This window comes from Cebus imitator, unplaced genomic scaffold (assembly GCF_001604975.1).
Source record: "Cebus imitator isolate Cc_AM_T3 unplaced genomic scaffold, Cebus_imitator-1.0 Scaffold387, whole genome shotgun sequence".
Classification (NCBI taxonomy): domain Eukaryota; kingdom Metazoa; phylum Chordata; class Mammalia; order Primates; family Cebidae; genus Cebus; species Cebus imitator.
In genome coordinates, this window is record NW_016107702.1 from 371,457 (window position 1) to 394,457 (window position 23,001).

At 36.1% G+C, this 23,001-nt stretch overlaps 1 protein-coding gene across 2 annotated transcripts in view; it reads left to right on the forward strand.

Annotated features, from left to right (window-relative positions):
* Nucleotides 1–23,001, forward strand: part of EAF2 (ELL associated factor 2) — a 33,877-nt gene that overhangs the window by 3,611 nt on the left and 7,265 nt on the right. Inside the window, exons 1-4 of one of the 2 annotated variants that reach the window (XM_037731236.1) lie at nt 2,613–2,915; nt 4,203–4,297; nt 15,127–15,263; nt 17,776–17,921. In XM_037731236.1, coding sequence (XP_037587164.1) covers nt 2,861–2,915; nt 4,203–4,297; nt 15,127–15,263; nt 17,776–17,921 — 433 coding nt within the window. In that variant the 5' untranslated portion in view covers nt 2,613–2,860. Of the gene's footprint in view, nt 1–2,612; nt 2,916–4,202; nt 4,298–15,126; nt 15,264–17,775; nt 17,922–23,001 lie in introns of those variants that run through there. The other variant, XM_017508159.2, reaches the window with a different exon arrangement.

Consider the following 23,001-nt stretch of genomic DNA (forward strand, 5'->3'; position numbering starts at 1 on the left):
CCTCTGTGTCACTATGATTCCCATTGGTCGGCTTCGCTGCCTGGGTTACCTTGCTGGCCTCTCTAAAGCATCATTTAGCTGTAGTTAAATGACAGTCATACCTTCCAGTATTTTCCTTTGTGTCACTGTGAGAAAAATATTAGAAGTTAGAGGGCTATAGTTTTATTCAGGATGTCATTTCTAAGGTTTTAAATCTTTATCATAGAAAATTCTTTATTGTCAAATATTAATAATGGATGCTGTCTATGAGAACAGAAGTATATTAGTGAAAAATATGCAAGAAAAATGGCAGTCTGCCCTAAACAGTTTAAGAGTTTTGAAGTAGAGATGAATCTGACTCACAGAAAATAATTAGAAAACAAGCATTTTACACGTGATTTAACACCTTATATATATACTTAAAATAAGTTTAGAAGTGATTCACAGAAGGGTGAACATTATGAACCTGAATGAACTACAAGATCTCTTGTATATCCATTACATTAAAGGCACTGTGCTAGAGCCACTATCTGAAGGAATTAACATATGAGTCACTGTGCTTTAAAAAATTACAACCTAATAGGACCTGTCCACAAAAAGGTAAAAAATAGGCCAGGCATGGTGGCTCACACCTGTAATCCCAGCACTTTGGGAGGCTGAGGCGGGTGGATCAGGAGGTCAAGAGTTCAAGACCAGCCTGGCCAACATGGTGAAACCTCATCTCTACTAAAAATACAAAAATTAGCCAGGCGTGGTGGCAGGTGCCTGTAATCCCAGCTACTCGGGAGGCTGAGGCAGAAAATTGCCTGAACCCAGGAGGCAGAGGTTGCTGTAAGCCAAGATTGCGCCTCTGCATTCCAGCCTGGGAGACAGAGCAAGACTCGTCTCAAAAAAAAAAAAAAAAAAAAAAAAAACAAAAAAAAAAAAAAAAAAAAAAAAAATAGGTAAATAATATCAGGTAGTTTATGTTAGGTCTTGATTAATGGTATAGTAAATACTACAGGAATGGAGAAGAAATTGAGATTCTGGAAAGTACGAAAAGGACTGTACCCTGAAATGGCTTTGAAGAAGAGGGGACCTTGAAATAGAATGCAAATTCTAAGAGAGGAAAAGGACACAGAAAAGCAGAAGGGCAGACCATAGGTATTCCAGTAGTTTAGCTGTTTGAAAACTAGCTTGCCCACAGCAAGAATGGAAGGGGATGGTTTGAAAAATATTAAAGAGGTTATAATAATTAAACGATGAAGGACACAGAGGAATATTTAGCATAATACTTAGATTGATGAGCAGAACTTTGAAGGATAGTTGAAATTAGAAAGTTGAGGGCCTGACAGCCACAATGACTCATGCCTTTTATCCCAGCACTTTGGGAGGCTGAGGCAGGCAGAACACTTGAGGCCAGGAGCTCAAGACCAGCCTGGCCAACATGATGAACCCCATCTCTACCAAAAATATAAAAAATTAGCTGGATGAGGTGGCACGTGCCTGTAATCCCAGCTAGTCTGGAGATTGAGGCAGGAGACTCACTTGAACCCAGGAGGCGGAGATTGCCATGAGCTGAGATCGTGCCACTGCACTCCAGCCTGTGGGACAGAGTGAGAGAGACTCTGTCTCAAAAAAAAAAAAGAAAAAGAAAAAGAAAAAAGAAAGTTGAGGATCAACAAAGTCCACTAGTATGGGCACCCACATAGGGCATGATGATAACTTATTTATAAATAGTGAAAGATTTTATGTGGCAGTTACTTCTTTTCTACTGTATATATCCATATAAAATGACTTTGGTTCTTATTTTAGATTCACAAATGGTATTTGCTAGCCCAAACTAAAATTTTTTTCTCTGTTTGTTGACATTGATATATCTTGGCCAACCTCTCGTCTTTTTATTCTAACTGGATTTTCTCGTTCTTTTTTCTAGCTTTAGAAAACATTAGTTGCATGATCTTGGGCAAGGAACTTAATTTTTTTCCAACCTCACTTCCCTTATCTGTAAGATAGGGATATTCACTACTTTTCAGGATTGGTGCGAAGCTTCAAAGTAAAAATCATCAGGAAAAACATTTAAAATTGATCAGCATGTAATAGCTGTTATTATTGTTGTTTTGTTCATATCTGTGTTCATTCTCTTAGGTTTTCTGGCTTTTCTCCTACTTTATCTCTGTGATACTTACTCAAGTTCAGTTCTATTAATTTTTTTCCCTCAATAGCACTGTCCTTTCAACAATTGGCGTTAACAATTATTTCTTTCAGTGTAAACCCTCTTTCAAGCATCTAAAGCTTAACACCTTATTTATACCTTTCACTTTTCTCACCTTAGCCCTACTAACAAACTCCTCAATTTATTTTCAGTCTAACCTTTATCCTTTGATTCTTCAGTTATACTTTCTAGGGATACATTGTAAATCAAAACTCTTACACATTTTTCATATTGCTTATGTTATTTTTATATCTGTATCTTAAAATCTATGAATAAGCATCAAGATTTTAAGAGATAGTTATTACATCTATTCAGTTTTGAATTAAAGCAGCATGAAGAATAAACTATATTATAAAAATATTTTCTGGAAATTGTTTATATTCATTGACGTTTATGTTTATTTAAGGAATAGAGGAATAGATTTAATTTTTTGAGAGTTGTTATGAGAAGTAAATATGAAGTGTTAAGCATGGTGCCTGGCATTCAGTAAGTGTTCCATAAATGTCAGCTATTTTAATTGTCATTGTAAAGCAGGGCCAGCCTTTGTTTATTGACAGAGCAATAATTTGATGAGTGTTCGAAGATTCTCCTTTCCCAAGATTTGCTAATTATAGTTTCCTAAATTCCACTTATAAATATCTATTACTTTGGATTTAGACTTTTTGCCTTTGGGGCCTTTTTGTTAATATGAAAATGAATCTTTTGGAACAACACATACCTGGAAGGGGCCTCTATGGAGCTGGTAATGTTCCATTTCTTCATTTGGCTGGTGATTACATGTGTCGCTTTGTAAAAGTCAAAGCTTAATTTTTGTTCTCTTTTGCATGATACAATATTTTAATAAGGAGTTAATGTAAATATACCATGGGGAGCTATATAGCAGAATTATTAGTCATTGATGTATATTGATATGAATTAGTTTTAAATGACTTTAGTTACTTAGAGGTTTTTAAGATTGTTTAACATATGGAATATCTTAGTACCTTGAATTCCTTCTAGATGATAGATTATAATGGCATCATTTGAACTATGATTTGACTCAAAATTAATTTTTATTTTAAGGTCTTCTAAAGTGACAGAGTTGGTTAAATTATAATCATTTAGTGGCGTATATATTCATGAAAAAACTGTTAAACTAGAAAGATTACTTTTTCTTAAGTTTCTTCATGAATATGTACTGTATTTGCTATGTATTCATTCATTTTGTTCTGCTAGAATAACAGACAAGTGGTAGTAGGCACCAAAGGTGCTTTAAAAAAATTTCACGGGCCAAAATTCATGAACTAAGTCAACAGCCATTAAAAATAACATAAAATGGCCAAGTGCAGTGGCTCACACCTGTAATCCCAGCACTTTGGGCAGCTGAGGCTGGCGGATCACCTGAGGTTAGGAGTTCAAGACCAGTTTGACCAACATGGAGAAACCTCATCTCTACTAAAAAACAAACAAAAAAAATACAAAATTGGCTGGGCGTAGTGGTGAATGCCCATAATTCCAGCTACTCAGGAGGCTGAGGCAGGAGAATTGCTTGAACCTGGGGGGTGGAGGTTGTGGTGAGCCGAGATTGTGCCACTGTACTCCAGCCTGGGCAACGAGCGAAACTCCGTCAAAAACAAAAAACAAAACAACAAAAAAAAACAATAAGAAAGAAAATTTATAGGGAAAAAGGACTGAAAATTGAAAACATTCTACTTGCATCAGTTTTGTAGCAAGTTGTGAAAACATGGACATTATTTAGTTTTTAGCAGTAGAATATGTCAGTCAGCTTCATTTTGGCCTAAACAGGATTCTAAGAGAGCATGAATGTCAGTAATTCTGTTTTAGAGTATAGCTATTTCTTTTTTCTCAGAATTATGCACACAGAAATAAACTAGATTGTATTTTGTTTGTTCATTTGTAATATGAAGACTTTAAACAATTTTAATTACAAAGCTCTTGAAAAATGATTTATCATTCCAAAACATGCTCATAATTTTTATATCCAAATATTGTTATTTTTATAAAAATTGGTATTTGTATCTATTTTTAGATGACTTCAAACCTGCTTCTATTGACACTTCTTGTGAAGGATACCTTGAGGTCGGTGAAGGTGAACAGGTGACCATAACTCTGCCAAATATAGAAGTGAGTATTTCTACATATTTAAGGTGATCATTTTTGTGGGATTCTCAGTAAATTTAAATGAAAATAATTGCACAATTTATGAAGTGATGATTGGTTAAAGTAATTAATAAGCACAGCAAAGCAAAAGCCATATTTTAAACTACTTTAAGCAAAAAAAAAAAAAATCTCGAAATACTTTAGTCCATTTAATAGTTCTAAGAACTATCATAGCAATTGATTTGAAAAAAATTAGAGGTCTAACCAAATATTTATTAAATTCCTATTATAAACCAGATTGTATACACTGACCTTAGGATAATTAACATATCCCTTGCCTTCTAGTCCTAATCTTTTACAGCAGACAGACACGTAAGCATCTAGTGTTGTAAGTTAGAGCATATAAAAAATTCTGTGTAACCACATTAGAAGCAAATACTCTGCCTGCTGGAATCTTGAAAAGCTTCATTAAGCAAGCAATATTTCAGCTGAGCCTTTAAAGGACAAGTAAGATTTTATTGGGTAGACAAAGAGTAGAATATCTAGGCAAACCAAACAGTATGTAAAAGGCTCTGATGCTGAAAGAACAAAGAGTTTGTGGAATAAGTGACTTTACATAGTAAATCATAGTATAACAAAAAATGGGCCAGGCATGGTGGCTCACACCTATAATCCCAGCACTTTCAGAGGCCGAGGTGGGTGGATCCCTGAGGTCAGGAGTTCAAAACCAGCCTGGCCATCATAGTGAAACTCCATCTCTACTACAAATACAAAAATTAGCCGAGTCTGGTGGCGTGCACCTGTCATCCCAGCTACTCAGGAGGCTGAAACAGGAGAATCACTTGAACCCAGGAGGGGGAGGTTACAGTGAGCTGAGATCATGCCACTGCACTCCAGCATGGGTGACAAAGAAAAAAAAAAAAAAAAAAAAAAAAAAAAAAAAAAAGGAAAAGAGAAATGATTGATAGCAACAGAGACTAGAAAACTAGGTCAGGATCAAATTGTGAAGGATATTTTATGTTGTAGTGTAGAATTTGGACTCTTTCTCATAGGTATCAAAAAACCATTAGAAATTTTAATATAGAGAGGTAACATGATTATATTTGTTAGATTAGAAAATCTTTCTTTTTACACTCCTCAAACTACAGCTGAAACTCCAATGATTAGAATTCTGATGATTAGATTGTGTTTTTGAAAGAATTTCAGAGATAGTTTGAGGAATGGTTTTAAAAAGAAAGAGACTTTGTCAGGGAGGCCCTAACCAAAAGTTTTGTCCATTTAAAAATTTCCATATGCATCCAAGTAACGGTACCAAATACTATTTGCATAAAAATACAAGTTATTTGTTGTATGCTCTGGTTTTCTTAGTCCTTGAGTTAGAAATTTCTGAGTATCCAGCTTAAGTTTTTCTTTTCTTTTATACTGACTTTGTCTATTCTCAGAAAAAAATCAAGACTGTAACTTTATACTTTAATATATGAAGAAAATGCTGGATTTTTTTGAGTTCTTTTCTTTGTTTTGTTTAATTTTTGTGATAGGAGTGGTTTTGTGCTAGTCCATCCACATTCTCCTTTATGCATGAAAGAGATGGCTTACTACGGTTATAGGTATAGCAAGTAAACTCTCTGTCCTCTCATCTGCTATCTTTTCCTTATTTTTATCAGTTAACCATTTATTGAGAGCCCACTGATATGTCATACTGTGTCAGTAACTGTCTCTGGAGATTTTCCTAAGGCTATTTAAATTTGTAGGGGCTTTTTATTCAATATTTCCACCTGTTCTTTCTGGAACTGAAGGAAATGAAAAATCTGTTTAGTATGAGATGTTGTGAATAAGTCAGTCTTTGTATTACTCTGTTATGAAAAATTGTTCAAATTCTAGTAGCTGTAAAACAATTTGGAAATTTAGTCTCTGGTAACCAAGGCGTCTTTGCTTTATGATGTTTATTAAAGAAAAACCTAAACCAACCACTGATTTTTAGAAGTTTAAAGCCTCACATTAACAACAAGAACCATTATGACATTGCACTCTAGCCTGGGCAACGAGAGCGCAACCCAGTCTCAAAAAAAAAAAAGGAAAATAGGAACCACTAATCTATTGTCTCAGGCTATATAGTATTATTGATCAGTAATGATTGATTGGCAGAATCACTTTAGTTGGATTTTTTTTTTTTTTGCCAAGTAAAGTATTGTTTTTTTAAGTTGCCATCCTCCTGTCCTAATCCTTTGCATTGTTCTTCTACTCTAAACAAATGGGGATTCTTACGTTTAATAATAAACCCTTGTCATTCATTCATATCTTGCTTTAACCAAGAGTTACCATCTTCCAGGTTTTGGTTATGTTTTCAATTGAAATGCCTCTTAAAGGAAGCACAGTTATAGGAGGCCTATATTTTCAAGCCAGCAAATTGTAAATTTCAGAAATTATAAAGAAATCATTTGGGAAAAAGCCACTACTACCACCACCACCCCTTTCCACAAGCCCCCAGAGATATGTCCAAAAAGGAATATACCTCAGTATTTGTGTGTGTGTATATGCATGGACAGTCTGTGTGATAAGCCCTATTCTAGGTAGCTGCCACTGGGAATACAGAAGTAAACTAGACACAGTCAGTATCCTGAAACATTTTATCATTTAATGGGAGAGACAGGAAATAACTGATTAAAACCTAGAAATCTAAGAACTATCAAAATATATACATAGATATTGTAGAAACAGGAAAGAGATATCTCAGCCAGGGTATAGGGAGGAGACATCAGGATACACTGAGTTTTGAAGATGAGTTAAAGTTACCCAGGTGAAGGAGAGAGGGAAAGATATTTTAGTTAGAGAAAAGAAAAAGATACGGACTATGATACAGCAACAAAAAAAAGTTCGTTAAACATTTGAAGAACTACATATAATGCCCAGTGGCATATATGTAGTTGCATATGTAGGCATATATATAGGCTAGGTCAGAGGGGTATATATGAGAACAAGGTGAGTGATAGATGATATTTAGGAATAAGATTAATGAAGGGTCTAATATATAAGACATTAATTTTAACTCATTTAAATGGTGAGAATCAAAGAGTTATTTATCACCACCTGTCAAAAGCAAATATTGTTTCTTCTGGGCATGTAGTCCTTGAACAATTATGAATAACAATGGAAATTACATTCTCAAATAGACTTTGTGAAGGGTTTCCCCCTTCACTTAAAGAACATCTTTAAACAAGTAGGAGGTTTGCTTTTCTTCAGTATTTTTAATTCTGTTGGTATTTTGTGGAAATGTAATGATAATTAGTTTGAGGCATTTAGATTCTTCTATTTTCTTTTTCATTCAAGAGAATTAAATCATTTATTGATTACACATGATAATGGATAATACACAAGCTTCATTCCCATCTATAATTTTATTTGGTACCATTATTAAATTTAGACATATTGCATAGGATGTGCCAACAATCATTTTTATAACCAATAATTCCATGATTTTGCTTGGGTAATCCCTTTTAATGGTGAACTTCAGGTCACAACAGTAACTATCAGTTCAACTACACCAAGGTTTCTGAAGACAATGGCATCTCCACCCAAGCAGATTGTGTATAAATTCCAAACAGAAGCTGGCATCACCCTGGAAGAATTCTAACTTCACACTGTTGGGGAAATTTACCAAGATGGCTTCAGAGTAGACTAACTTTACACAACACTTAAAAAAAAAAAAAAAAAAGGCATTTATTCAGTGTCACAGACTATTACCTTTAGCAATCAACAACATGGGTGCAAAAAAAAAATCTACATTAAAACCCTAGTCCTCAAGTTTTTTGCCCATACACATGAGTATTTGTGTAGCAATCAACAACATGGGTGCAAAAAAAAAAAATCTACATTAAAACCCTAGTCCTTGAGTTTTTTGCCCATACACATGGGTATTTATCTAAAACATATCTTCTTTGTAAGCAGGTAGGCCCTGCCACCACTGTGCTTGGCTGAGTTCACAAATCTGTTGTAACCTATAGCTTCCCTGTCACTTCTCTGACTCTTCTCTCCTGCTGAGCTTTGTTTCCTAAATAAAATCTTCTGCCACTGCCATAGCTACTGCTGCTACTGGAACTGCCATAGACACCTTGGTTTCATGGTTTGGCAAAGAATTGTCCTCCACCACCATAGGGGCCAGAGCTTCTGCCTCCAAAGTTTCCTCCCTTCATGGGTCCAAAATTTAAAGACTGATTGTTGTACTTGCCAAAATCATTGTAGCTTCTACCACCTCCAAAATTTCTTCCATCATTACCAAATCCATTATAGCATTCTGCACTGCAACCATATCCACCACCATCACGGCTGCCACCAAAGCCATCACGACCACTGAAGTTTCCTCCATGACCAAAGTTGCCATTCCCACTGAAACCACCTCTACGACCACTACCAAAGTTTCCAGAACCACTTTGACCTCTTTGGCTAGATGAAGCACTAGCCATCTCTTGCTTTGACAGGGCTTTCCTAACTTCACAGTTGTGGCCATTCACAGTATGGTATTTCTGAATGACGGTCTTATTCACGGAGTCTTGGTCCTCAAAGATTACAAAGACAAAGCCCCTTTTCTTGCCACTGCCCTAGTCGGTCATGATTTCAATCACTTCTATTTTTCCATACTGTTCAAAATCTCTTAGGTGATGTTCTTCAGTGTCTTCTTTAATGCCACCAACAAATATTTTTCACAGTTAAGTAGGTACCTGGTCTTTGAGAATCTTCTCTTGAGACAGCTCTCTTTGGTTCCACAAATCTTCCATTCACCCCGTATGGCCTTACATTCGTGGCTGCATCCACCTCCTCCACAGTGCCACATGTGACACACCCAAAGCCCCTGGAGCATTTGGTGTTTTGATCTCTCATTACCACACAGTCCATGAGCTTTCCCCATTGCTTGAAATGGCTCCTCAGGCTCTCATCAGTTGTTTCAAAGCTTAAGCCTCCAATGAAGAGCTTTCTCAGCTGATTGGGCTCTTTAGCAGACTCTGACTTAGACATGACGGCAGGGAGAAGAGAAACTTTAATGATGCTTCTTCATCAGTGTCCACAGGCAGAAAAGTGATTCTTCTATTTCTGTACTAACTTGCTTTAATCATCCTGGTAAAACTGCCTAGGAAGCTTAGAGTGAGACCATAAAATATGGTTTTTATCATATTATAATTTTAAGAGTGCCTTTGGTTCTTTGATAGGGTAGATTTTCTAACTCCATTTGTTTTGGGTTTCTATGATATTACCAAATAGAAAAAACTAATAAAAACAAAGACTGTTAGTCTGGTTAAATAGTGGGCATTTACAAATCTCCCTTCCTTACAAACAATTCTCCACGATTGCTATAAAATTTCAAAGTGTTGAATTTTGAAAGAAAAAGTTTTACTTGACTGTTAAGATTTGTCATTGGTTCAGAGACTGCCGTGTTTTTAGTGTTGACTCTTTATCTTAAGAGGTACTTTTGTGGGCTTTTATGAAATAGCCCACTGGAAACTTCTGACTATCCTTCTATTAGTCAGACAATGCATTTCTAGTGGTTACATATAATTTAGCCCTCAAATCCTGCACCTATGAGGCTCTTATATGTATGAGGGCCACTCCAGATGACCCTCTTTGACAAAAATCCTTTCCCAGATGAACCTTGTCTGGTTCTCTCCAATGGGTTTACTTAGCTGATACAGGAAAATAGTCCACTACATTCTTGGGACTTCATCTGATTTTAGGATCAGAGTCCTATTTTAACATTCTTTTACAGTCGTATTTTTTAATGAAGTATATCTTTGATTATTACAAAATAAAATCTTTGTCCTATTTTTGTGTTTTTAAGCTTAAGTGCCTACTTCTTTGAGATATATATATATATATCCAACTTTCTTTCTTTTGTGTGTTCATAGAATCTTAGTCTCTTCCTTTTATTTCGCTGGCATTTATATAACTACCTTTACTTTCTTTCATTTGTGTATTCATACAATCTTAGTGTGTCTTCCTTTTATTTAGCTGGCATTTGGTATGAAGTATATTTTTTGTTAATATAATATACTGTTTTATTTTTAAACCCAGTTTGACACTTTCTGTTTTTATTGGGAGAATACTGTCTTTTTAGTCTATTCACATTTAGTTCAAAATTGATATACTTGATTTGTATTTCTTTGATTTTCTAGTTTATTAATTTTTAAATATTTGTTGTTTCTTTTATATTCTTTATTAGTTTTACCAACCTTGCTTTTTTTTCCTTTTGTCTTTCTTTTTTTTTGTTCTGTTTTTTTTTTTTTTTTTTTTTTTTTTTTTTTTTTTTTTTTTTTTTTTTTTTTCCTTTCCTGGTCTTCATAATGAGGCATATGATTTTATTTTCTTATATGAAAACTGAGCTCCTGCATTATTCCCTTACCTCCATCAGTGAGATTTTTAGAATACATTTATTATCCCTTAATAATAAGACATTTTCCTCCTCCCTTTCACTTCTCTTTCTTTCCACCTCAGCCAAACACCCACGTTTTTGCCAATTGTATTACATTGCAGAATATCTTCATGTCAAGAATACTTATTTAGCTCTTACATTATCATTCTCAGTCTATTTTTATCCATTTTTTAAATTATTATTTTTATTTTTTGAGACAGAGTCTTGCTCTGTCACCCAGGCTGGAGTGCAGTGATGTAATCTTGACTCACTGCAACCTCCACCTCCAGGGTTCAAGCAATTCTGCTGCCTCAGCCTCCCAAGTAGCTGGATTACAGGTGCCCACCACCATACCCAGCTAATTTTTTGTATTTTTAGTAGAGATGGGGGTTCACCATGTTGACCAGGCTGGTCTCAAACTCCTGAACTCAGGTGATGTCTCCCAAAGTGCTGGGATTATACGCGTGAGCCACCGCGCTCAGCCAAGTCTATTTTTATCCATTTAAAGTTAAGTATATATAAATAGCCAGATTTCTTTTATCACTACTATTTTCTCTTCATTCCCCTATGTTGAAGTGTTGGTTCTGAGTCCTTTGTTGTATGGTTAAGAGTCCTTTCATTTGCTCAAATAACATATGCACTCACTTATTTTATTTTATTTATTTTTTATAGGTAAGATCTCATTCTCTCACTCAGGCTGGAGTGAAGTGGCACAGTTATATCCCACTGCAGCCTCAAACTCCTGGGCTCAAGCAATCCTCCTGCCTCAGCCTTCCAAGCAGCTAGTACTACAAATGCACACCACCACACCCAGCTAATTTTTAAATTTTTTGGTAGCGACCCTATGTTGCCAATGCTAGTCTGAAACTCCTGGGTTCAAGTGATCCTCCCACCTTAGCCATCAAAAATGGTGGGATTACATGCATGAGTCACCACACGTGGCCCACTCATTTATTTTATATTTTATTTTACAGTTTTGTCTTTTGGTTGACCATCCTAAGTAAGTCATTCATGCAAACCAATTATAAGCAATTCTGTGTGGTTTATAAACAGTGGCAGATGGAGAAAGTTGGAGAGTAGATAAGAAGATCATGGAGGACCCTATGTGCAGGTTTATGGAATATGGCTTTTATCCTGAATACACAGTTTTTTAAGTGCAGAAAGATTTTTGAGCATGGGAACAACAAGCTTAGATTTGCCTGCCTACAGAATGGGGAACAAAATTGGGGAGAGAGTAGGAAGGAGAATAACAATAATCTAGGTAAATGGCAATTGAAGGTGGATAATTACAGTGAACATGGAGCTGATAGGAGGTATTCAATAGTTATTTAGAGGTAATGATAGCTCATATGCTTAGCATTATCTGGTACTTTAATAGTTTCCTTTCTTGGGGTATTTAATAAGGGAATGGACAGAAACTAAAGCTTAAAAGTTAAGAATGGTGCTCAATTTAATAAGAGAGAAAGTTTACACTTATAAAACTTGCTCAAAATGTAGAAGGCTGGTGTAGAGATTATGAGAAATTTGTTAAATTTGTTACTTATGACCAGAAATTGTCTATATTGTTCGTATTTAACATTTCTTGGATATTTATAAAGGTTTTATTACTTCTTCAGGTGCTGAGAGCACTTTTTAAAAAGTAATGATTAGTTCCTATTTTCAGGAGCCCAGAGAACAATAATACACTGTAATTTTTAGATGTATTCCATTCTAAGTAAAACTACAGATATCATTAAGAAGAATATATTACACAAATCTCTCATCAACTATAATTTGGAGTCCTTAGGTAACTATTTTGGGGAATCTTACTTGTTTCAGTCAACACATCTGAAAAATGTACTTAACCAGCCAAGTAGACCCACTTTGTTTTCTTATGATCATGCTCCTGACTCTTTAGCTTACCAGGGCTTCAAGTAAGTGTTCCACATCTAATCATTTTAGAGCTAGCCCAGACACGTCTTCATCTATGTGTTGTATATTCTTGATTTTCTGTAGATTACTTTAGTCTTTGGGAGAGGTAAAAACAAAAAACTGTTCCTTTATTTTACGTTTATAGTTTTCTCTCTGTACCTTCTGAAATCTCTAACCTACCCATCTTTTACGGCATTTTCAATTACCAAATTTATCTCATACTCCTCCTAGTGGTCATTTAGTAAATCTCTAGTGATTAACTTTAACATGATGTGCCCTTTAGTCTTTTTAAAAGTCATCCTTTTCTAAACTGATCTAACAGTACTATTATTACTTTTGTAATATTTGGCAAAATTATTATAATAAATCCATTAAAATTTAATTTACTTTTATAAACTTCAAAAACAAATATGCATAAATAATTGTTTAGAAATACAGATATGTGGGATAAAGCAACAGAATGACAAACATAAAATTCCCTCAGGTTTGATAGGGCAAGGACTGAAGATAAGGGAGGATATATAAGTAGATGTAGTTTATTTGTAATGATCTAGGTTTCTTTTATGCCAACAAGAATAGTATGATGAACAACATGTACCCATCAGTGAGCTTCAACAATTATCAACATTTTGCTTTTTTTCTAATCTATTCTCTTACCACTTTTTCCCCTAGCATATTTTATAGCAAATTCCAGAAAATGTGCCATTTCATAAATGCTTATGTATGTATCTCTAACTAATAAAGACATTTCTGCCTTTATCTAAGCACCGTGCTATTATCACAAATAACATAATTAATAGTAATACGTGGTCCATAGTCACAATGTCTTGATGATCTCAAAAATGTGTTTTTACAGACATTTGTCTGTAAAATATCCTAACTAGAATCCAAATAAGATTTCTATGTTGTATTTGAATATTATATTCTTGTCTCTTTTATTCTTTAAAAGTCGCTTCCTTTCCTTTCCACCCCTTTTCTAATATTTTTTTTTAGAGACAGGGTCTCACTGTGTTGTCCAGTTTGGAGTGCAGTGGCTATTCACAGGTGTGATTATGACACACTGAAGCCTGGAACTCCTGGCTTCAAGCTGTCCTCCTGCTTCAACACCCTGCATCCTCCATAAGTACTCCAGTACCTGCACTTGGCTCTCTTCCCTTTTTCATGCCATTGGTTTGTTGGAAAAACTGTTTTACCTGTCCTAGAGAATATATCTACATTCTGGACTTCAAATTACTTCAATCTGGATATATTTAACTTGTTCCTCTATTCCTCCTATTTTCTATAAACTGATAGTTATATTTCTAAGGGCAGGCTGGACTATATATTCTTTGGGGTTTGATAAGAATTAAATTCTTTGGGGTTTTTGGCAAGAGTATTTTATGGATGGTGCTGTGTACTTTCATATTACCTCATTAAGCACATAATGTCTGCTTATCTCACTTACTTTTAATTATGCTAAAATTAATTAGTGGGTTTAGTGTAAGAGGTGTTGCTTAATCTGCATAGGGAGGTGCTACATTAAGAAAATGCCAGATTTAAAAAAATTAAACTTACAAAGCAATAAGAAAGAGGAGGAGGAGGGCGGATGCGGTAGCTCACACCTGTAATCACAACACTTTGGGAGACTGAGGTGGGTGATCACTTGAGGTCAAGAGTTTAAGATCAGCCTGACCGGCCGGGCACGGTGGCTCACGCCTGTAATCCCAGCACTTTGGGAGGCCGAGGCGGGTGGATCACGAGGTCCAGAGATCGAGACCATCCTGGTCAACATGGTGAAACCCCGTCTCTACTAAAAATACAAAAAATTAGCTGGGCATGGTGGCATGTGCCTGTAATCCCAGCTACTCAGGAGGCTGAGGCAGGAGAATTGCCTGAACCCAGGAGGCAGAGGTTGCGGTGAGCCAAGATCGCGCCATTGCACTCCAGCCTGGGTAACAAGAGTGAAACTCCGTCTCAAAAAAAAAAGATCAGCCTGACCAACATGGTAAAACCTCATCTCTTCTAAAAATACAAAATTTTATCTGGGCGTGGTGGTCCACACCTGTAGTCCCAGTTACTCTGGAGGCTGAGGCAAGAGAATCACTTGAAACCGGGAGGTAGAGGTTGCAGTGAGCTGAGATTGCGACACTGCACTCCAGCCTGGGCAACGGAGTGAGACTCTCTCAAAAAAAAAAAAAGAAAAAAAGAAGAAGAGGAATAGAAAATATGATTCAAGGCTCTGTTTCCTTATAGAATATATTGGTTTGGTTATATTCTAATTGAATCTCAATTGCTCATTACAGGCCAGTGAAACAAATCTTTACTGGCCCAAGGTGAGTACCTCCTCTCTTCCCTTTCCTCAATGATAGCAGCTTTGAGATTTCAGCCTATCTTCAGCTGTATTTTTTACTACACTCTTTTTGGATCCAGGGTAGTAAATTTAGGTCCTTTATAGGTGACTTGAAGTATAACATAGAAGGAGAAACAGAGTATCAAGATTTCAAAGGCCCTCCCAACTGAATTCCTATGGTAAATTTTCAGTAATAATAATTAACTTTTTAAACAGGGTTCAACTCCACCAGTAACTGTTTTCAAAGGTTCAAAAAAACCTTACTTAAAAGAATGCATTTTGATTATTAACCATGATACTGGAGAATGTCGACTAGAAAAACTCAGCAGCAACATCACTGTAAAAAAAACAAGGTATGTGGTTTAATGAAATAAATTATATTATAAACATAAATTTCTAAGGAAATGTCAAGAAAAATTGACTGTATTTAGTGACATTATTATACAAGGGGCTTATTTCTGTGTGGTACAAAAATGTTTTAATCTTTTTCTAAGTTTAAATTTGGTGGAGATCCTAAGCCAAAAGCTTTTTACCACATCACCCTGTGATATATAAAAGCTTGTTTTGCTTCTAAATGTTTTCCATAGGTATAGATATACTTTTTATTCTGTTGTAGATAATTCCATATAGCTGGATTAAAAGGAACCATTGTACATTCTCTAAAATAATTTCATCTTCATTAGTAAAAATTTATCGAATACTTATGATGTGTAAGGTACTAGAAAAAGGAAAGTTTGCTATGTAAACACCTCAAAACTTCTGCATTTTAATCAGATAAACAGACTATTCCATTTAAAAAGTCAATAGGAGAATATACTCATCTCAAATCCTTTTTGGAAACAAGTAACACATTAGTTGCCGTGTAATATAAGGATATTTGCTCTAAAAGCCATGCAAATAGTATAGACAAAAGTTGCTCTAGGAATTAAGAAAAAGGAGAAGTAATGGTAGATTGGAACATTCAGGGAGACATTTTCGATATACCTTAAGAGGAGGTTGGGATCATAAGAATTACCTTGGGTGCTTGTTAAAAATTAATTCCCGAATCTAACCTTAAATCAGGGAAGGATCCTGGGAAACTCTATTTTTTAATATCCCCTCACCTCTACCACTCATGCCCTGCTGTGATTCATACTAGAAGAAAGTTTGTGAAATACCAATTTAATTGACTAGAAAGGAGACGACGATGTAAGCCAAGTTTGAAGGCAGAAATATATCTGACTTATTCGGGGCCAGTGAGTAAGATCTATTTGAACAGAGCAGAGGTTTATCTCTGTACCTGTGTACATGTTTTGGAAAGTAGGGGGCGATGTTGATATTGGGCTAGAGGTAAGGTTGTAATTTTGTTGGTTGAGGTTAATGCCATCCATATTAACTAAGAAATTAGGACATTATCTTGCTGGTAGTGGTTACATATTAAAGTCTTTTTAACCAGGGATTGGCATGTTTATAGTTTGTTTTAAAACATTAATTCAGTAGAGAAACTGAATACATGAAAACAATGTAGGAACCAGAATAACGTATAAACCAGGAGTTTTAAGAGCAGGAATGAAGAGAAAAATAAGAGCCGAAAGACTTTTTGAAGGAAGAACTGATAGGATTTGGTGACTGGAAATGGGAGAGGCAAAAATCAAGCATACTTTTGTTATATACTCTTCTTAAAGATATTGAGAGAAAAGTATATGAATCTCCTTTATTATGCCTATCTTATGAATGGAAAACGTAGAAGTGATTTGGTTTTAACAGAAATGATAATCTTAGAACTTAGGGAATATATTGTACCTGTTATACACTTAATGTTTTTCCTTTTATTTTAGTCATTTGTGAATGTCTTATCTGTTCAATTTAAGCAATGGCTTTTTTTTTTTCAGTTGTTTTATTTATTTATTTATTTATTTTTTTTTTTGAGACAGAGTTTCGCTCTTGTTACCCAGGCTGGAGTGCAATGGCGCGATCTCGGCTCACCGCAACCTCCGCCTCCTGGGTTCAGGCAATTCTCCTGCCTCAGCCTCCTGAGTAGCTGGGATTACAGGCACGCGCCACCATGCCCAGCTAACTTTTTGTATTTTTAGTAGAGACGGGGTTTCACCATGTTAACCAGGATGGTCTCGATCTCTTGACCTCGTGATCCACCCCGCCTCGGCCTCCCAAAGTGTTGGGATTACAGGCTTGAGCCACCGCGCCCGGCATTGTTTTATTTATTTTTAAATAGATATAGGGTCTTGCTACATTGCCCAGGCTGGTCATGAACTCCTGGCCTCAAGCCATTCTCCTTACTCGGCCTCCCAAAGTGCTGGGATTACAGGCATGAGCCACTGTACCAGCCCGGATTTTTGTTTTTGTTTTTTGAGACAGGGTCTTGCTCTGTCACCCAGGCTGGAGTACAGTGGTGCAATCATAGCTTACTGCAGCTTCAAACTGCTGGGCTCAAACGATCCTCCCACAACCTCCTAAGTAGCTGGGATTACAGGTGTGCATCATTATGCCCAGCTAATATTTTTATTTTTATTTTTCTGTACAGACAGGGTCTCACTGTATTGACCAGGCTGGTCTTGAATCCCTGGGGTCAAGTAATCCTTCTACTTCAGCCTTCCAACATGCTAGGATTACAGGCATGAGCCACCAAGCCTGGCACGGGTTTTGTTTTTGTTTTTATTTGTATCCCTCAATGGACATGTGTATCACAGAAATAGAACCTGACAAATACTTGTTAAATGATGAACTAAATTAATGTTTTAATTCTGGAATATTATTATAAAGATGTTTAGGAAAAGAATAAGTGGTCAATTTTAGTAACTTTGTAAGTTGAAATTTTTGTTACATTGCTGTCATACCTGTTTTAATATTTCATATTCTTAATTGCAGAGTTGAAGGAAGCAGTAAAATTCAGTATCGCAAAGAACAACAGCAACAACAAATGTGGAATTCAGCCAGGACTCCCAATCTTGTAAAACATTCTCCATCTGAAGATAAGATGTCCCCAGCATCTCCAATAGATGATATTGAAAGAGGTAAAATCTAACTATATGTGACAACCCTTTATAAGAGATAATTAAGAAATGTTAAGGCCAGGCACGGTGGCTCACACCTGTAATCCCAGCACTTTGGGAGTCCAAGGCAGGCAGATCATGAGGTCAGGAGTTCGAGACCAGCCTGGCCAATATTGTGAAACTTCGTCTCTGCTAAAAATACAAAAATTAGCTGGGCATGGTGGTATATGCTTGTAGTCCCAGCTACTCGGGAGGCTGAAGAAGAACAATCACTTGAACCCAGGAGGCAGAGGTTGCAGTAAGCTGAGATCACACCACTGCACTCCAGCATGGGTAACAGAGTAACAGAGTAAGACTCCATCTCCAAAAAAGAAAAGAAATCTTAAGTGAATTTTTTCATTTTAATTAACTGGTATTAATTATAAACTTTTACTGAGAGTATAATATTTTTTGTAATTATGCATTTTTCTGGGGTAAGGATATAGCTTACGATTTTTAGTTTTATGTAAGCAATATCCATATAAGATAATTTGTATCATTGAAAATTACTATTCAGGGTAAAAAAATGACTGTTTAGATGTTTATAACTGGAGTTTTCTTCTTTTTGGCAATTGTGATGACTCAAATTCAATTCCTCACAGCATCTTCCTGTCAAAATTTTTTATGTCTGGCCAGACTGTAGATGTCTAAGATGTCATCAATTCCATAGGGAAATAAGGAGATGTAGTAAGCAGAATATGCAGGCAACTTTTTCTGAATTGCTACTTACTTCTTAGCAGGGAGGTATTTTTAGGGAGGTACAGTCCTTTTGAAAAATAAGAAAACTTAAATCTCCATTTTTTTTCTAGCTGCAGTGTGGATATTAATGTTGTAGTAATTGTGGCTGCAGTGAGACCCTGGTCACTAAAGTATATTTGCTTCTTCGATTTGCCTTCTTAAAATTTGCACATAGCTGTCCAATTTCATTGTTCCTTTCTAAGCCCAAAGCCCAGTATAGTATTCATTCTCTAATGGATTAGTAGCTCATATACATAAAATAAGAAAGACAAGTCCAGAACCCTTGGCGGTACAAGGGGTTTTAAATGTTATTTTTTTTTACATCATGCCTGCCTTCAAATGGATTTAAATTATGATGTCTTTACATAAATGAATATAAAATATTGGTACAGAAAATTAAGATATTGAAGAGGAAGAGGAAGCAAATTTGCTAATCATTAACACATTAAATTGCCAGGTGTGGTGCTGCACACCTATAATCCCAGCAGTTTGGGAGGACAAGGTGATGGATCACTTGAGTTCAGGAGTTTGAGACCAGCCTGGGCAACATGGTAAAAACCCATCTCTACAAAAAATACAAAATTAGCCGGGTGTAGTGGTGCATGCCTATAGTCCCAGCTACTTGGGAGGCCAAGGTGGGAGGATCACTTGAGCATGGGGAGGTCAAGCCTGCAGTGAACCATGATTGTACCACTGCCTCCAGCCTGGATGACAGAGACCCTGTCTCAAAAAAAAAAAAATTAAAAAAAAATTTTTTTTATTTAGCTCTGAGCTTCTAGCCATCAAGACGAAAAAAGGGAGACACAGCAGCATATGTTGTATTATCTCATAGGTTACAAAGAATCAGACTTTTCCCCGTTACTAAATTCTGAAAGGAATTCATCATATGGAACCCTTTTCTAGGGAGCATTAAACTTTATATAGTGTCCTCAACAATAATTTTACAGTACAAGTAGAAGTTCTTCCATGTGGCATTTTTTAACAGAGGCCTTAATAAAAACATTGCATGAAGCATAACTCAGAGAAAAGCACAGTGGCTCATGCCTGTAATTCTAGCACTTTGCGGGGGCCAAGGTGGGAGGATCATTTGAGCCCAGGAGTTCAAGAACAGCCTAGGCAACATGGCGAAACCTCATCTCAATTAAAAAATTGCAAAAATTAAAAATTAAAAAAAAATAGAAAGTTGTAGGGGATAAGTTAACATGATCTCCAAGCATAAAGCTTTCTATTTCTAACTTAGTATGAGAATTGAACTTCATTTACCTTGACATATTTGTATAACATGTTCCATAGATTACATTCTATAAAATACTTTCTTTACCCTACTGTGCCACTGACTACTGTTACAATGGTTGAATTATCTTTTCAAGTTTATGTCTGGCAGTTGTACTAGTATTTTTATAGCTTAATTTTTATATTTACATCTTTGAACTATCTAGAATTGAATTTGGGAGATAAGAAAGAGGCCAGGTGCAGTGGCTCGTGCGTGTAATCCCAGCACTTTGGGAGGCTGAGGTGGAAGGATCATTTGAGGCCAGGAGTTTAAGATAGCAAGACCCCATTTATACAGAAAAAAAAATTTTTTTTAAAGAAATTATATGGATCTAGAAATCCACTCCCCTACCTGGAGACAACTCACAGCTGGGAGTACCAGCAAATAGGATGATACCACAATGAGTGGTTGCAGTCCTTGAAGTGTTCTCCCTGTATGCCTGGCCTGAGACTCCCCTCCTTCATCAGAGACACTGTATGGCCAGAAGGTCCCTGCAAGTAGAATTCCATTATGATAAGCATTCAGCCTGGGAAGGCTATTCATATCACTCTACCTCCCCGACCTGCCCCCTTGGCCTATTAACTTAAGATTCTTCTCTCTCATCTAAAGACATCTTGAGACTGGATGGCACCAATAAGGGGGAATTCTGCCACAACAAACACTTTGCTAGGAAGCACTTTCCTTTCCTCCACCCCTCCAAGCAGGGGAGCCAATCACAAAAAAATTGCCTGGCTCAGGAAACACTCTTCATCCCAAGCAAGAGACTCCCTTTCCCCATTTATATGCACCACATTTCCTTGCCTGGTGAAGTCACTTCTTTCCTTTATGTAGCACCAGCAGGGATCCTTGGGGATGCCAGCTGCTAGAAATTTACTTAAGAAGACCAAGACAATACTGCAAAAGCTTTGAAAACATGATCGTCATTTAAACCACAACCTACAACTTTAGGCAAGAATATGCATGCTAAATCTAAACAGAGTGATTGCCTACTAAAATTAAAAATTTGAGTAAGATATAGATCTCCCATAGCATAAAAACCAAGATATCCAAGATACAATAGAAAATTGCCTGTCGTGGCCAGGTTCGGTGCCTTACATCTGTAATCCCAGCACTTTGGGAGGCCAAGGTGAGCAGATCAATTGAGGTAGGAGTTTGAGACCAACCTGGCCAACATGGTGAAAGCCCATCTCTCTAAAATACAAAAATTAGCTGAGTGTGGTGGTGAGTGCCTGTAATTCCAGCTACTCGGGAGGCTGAAGCAGGAAAATCGCTTGAATCCAGGAGGTGGAGGTTGCAGTGAGCCGAGATCATGACTCCAGCCTGGGCAACAGAGCAAGACTCCATCTCAANAAAAAAAAAAAAAAAAAAGAAACAAAAGAAAATGACCTGTCGTACCATAATTTGTGATTCAGGAGAATCACATGAATGAGAAAAGATAATCAACTGATACCAACACCAAGATGAATCAAATGTTAGAATTATCTGACAGTGATCTTTAAATTACTATCATGAATATGGTTCAGTTATAAATTCCCTTTAAATTAATTTAAAAAAACATAGAAAATCACATTAGAGAAATAGAATTTTTAAATATGAATCAAATGGAAATTATAGAACTGATAAATAGAATAACAACAAAAGTACTCACTGGATAGGCTCATTGCTAGGGAGTGGATAGAATCAGTTTACTTGAGGATGTATATTATCCCCTCAACCTGAAAATAGAAAATAGACTGAAACAAGATGCGCATATCCCCAAGAATCTGTAGAAAAATGACAAAATATCCAATATTTGTGTCATTGGAGTCTCAAAGAAGAGGGAGAGCAGGTTTAAAAGAGCATTTAAAGAAATATGCACAAAAACCTCCCAAGTTTTATGAAAGACATAAACCCACGGATGTGAAAACCTGAACAAACCCCAAATAGGATAAACCCCGAGAAACTGATACTAAGGTACATCATAATGAAACACCTGAAAACTAAAGGCAAAGAGAAAAGTGTTGAAATCAAGAAAGAAATGACATATTACCTATGAAAGAATACCATTCAGTTAACATCAGATTTCTCATCTGAAGCCATGGAGCCCAGAAGAAAGTGGCATAATATTTTTCAAGTGCTAAAAGAAATAAAAATGTTAAGCATGAATTCTGTATCTACCAAAATGATTCTTTAGTAATGAGGGGCAAATAGTCTGCTTCAGAAAGGAAAACTGAAAGAATTTGTTCCTAGGAAACTATCCTTAATTATTGGATGTATAAGGTCATTCAGACAGAAGAGAAACGTTAATTGAGAGTATCAGGAAGACAGAAACAACAACAGAAAGAGGAAATATATCAATAAGTACAATTGATTATGATTTTCCTCATGACTTTTCTAAATCATATGTGATAACTGAAACAAAAATGATAATACCTTCTGATACTCAAAATAATATTTCAAAGTGGACCTACATGGATATGAGGTTTACTTGAAATGGTAATGCATTGACAAGTCAGGCATATATATTGAAAAACCCAAAGCAACCACTAAGAAAAATATACAAAATGACATATTTTAAAACTCTGTAAGTTAATTGAGATAGCATTCTAAAATGGTTCAAGTAACCCACAGAAAGGCAAGATGAGAGAAACAGAGAAATGAAATACAGAGGAAGCAAACAGAAAACAAATAACAAATTGACACACTTAAGCCCGAACATATATCAATAATTACTTTAAATATATGTTGTCTAAGCCAGTTAAAAGGCAAATGTTGGCAGACTGTATAAAAAGCACACTCAACTATATGCTGTTTATAAGACACTAATGAAATATGTAGCTTGAAAGTAAAAGTATAGAAAATATATACCATGTAAACATTAATTTTAAAAAGCACATGTGGCTGTATTCATACCAGATAAAGTTGACTTAAAAGCAAAATGGGCCAGACACAGTATCTCACACATGTAATCCCAGCACTTTGGGAGGCCAAGACAGGCAGATCACCTGAGGTCAGGAGTTTGTGACCAGCCTGGACAACATGGTGAAACCCCGTCTCTACTAAAAATACAAA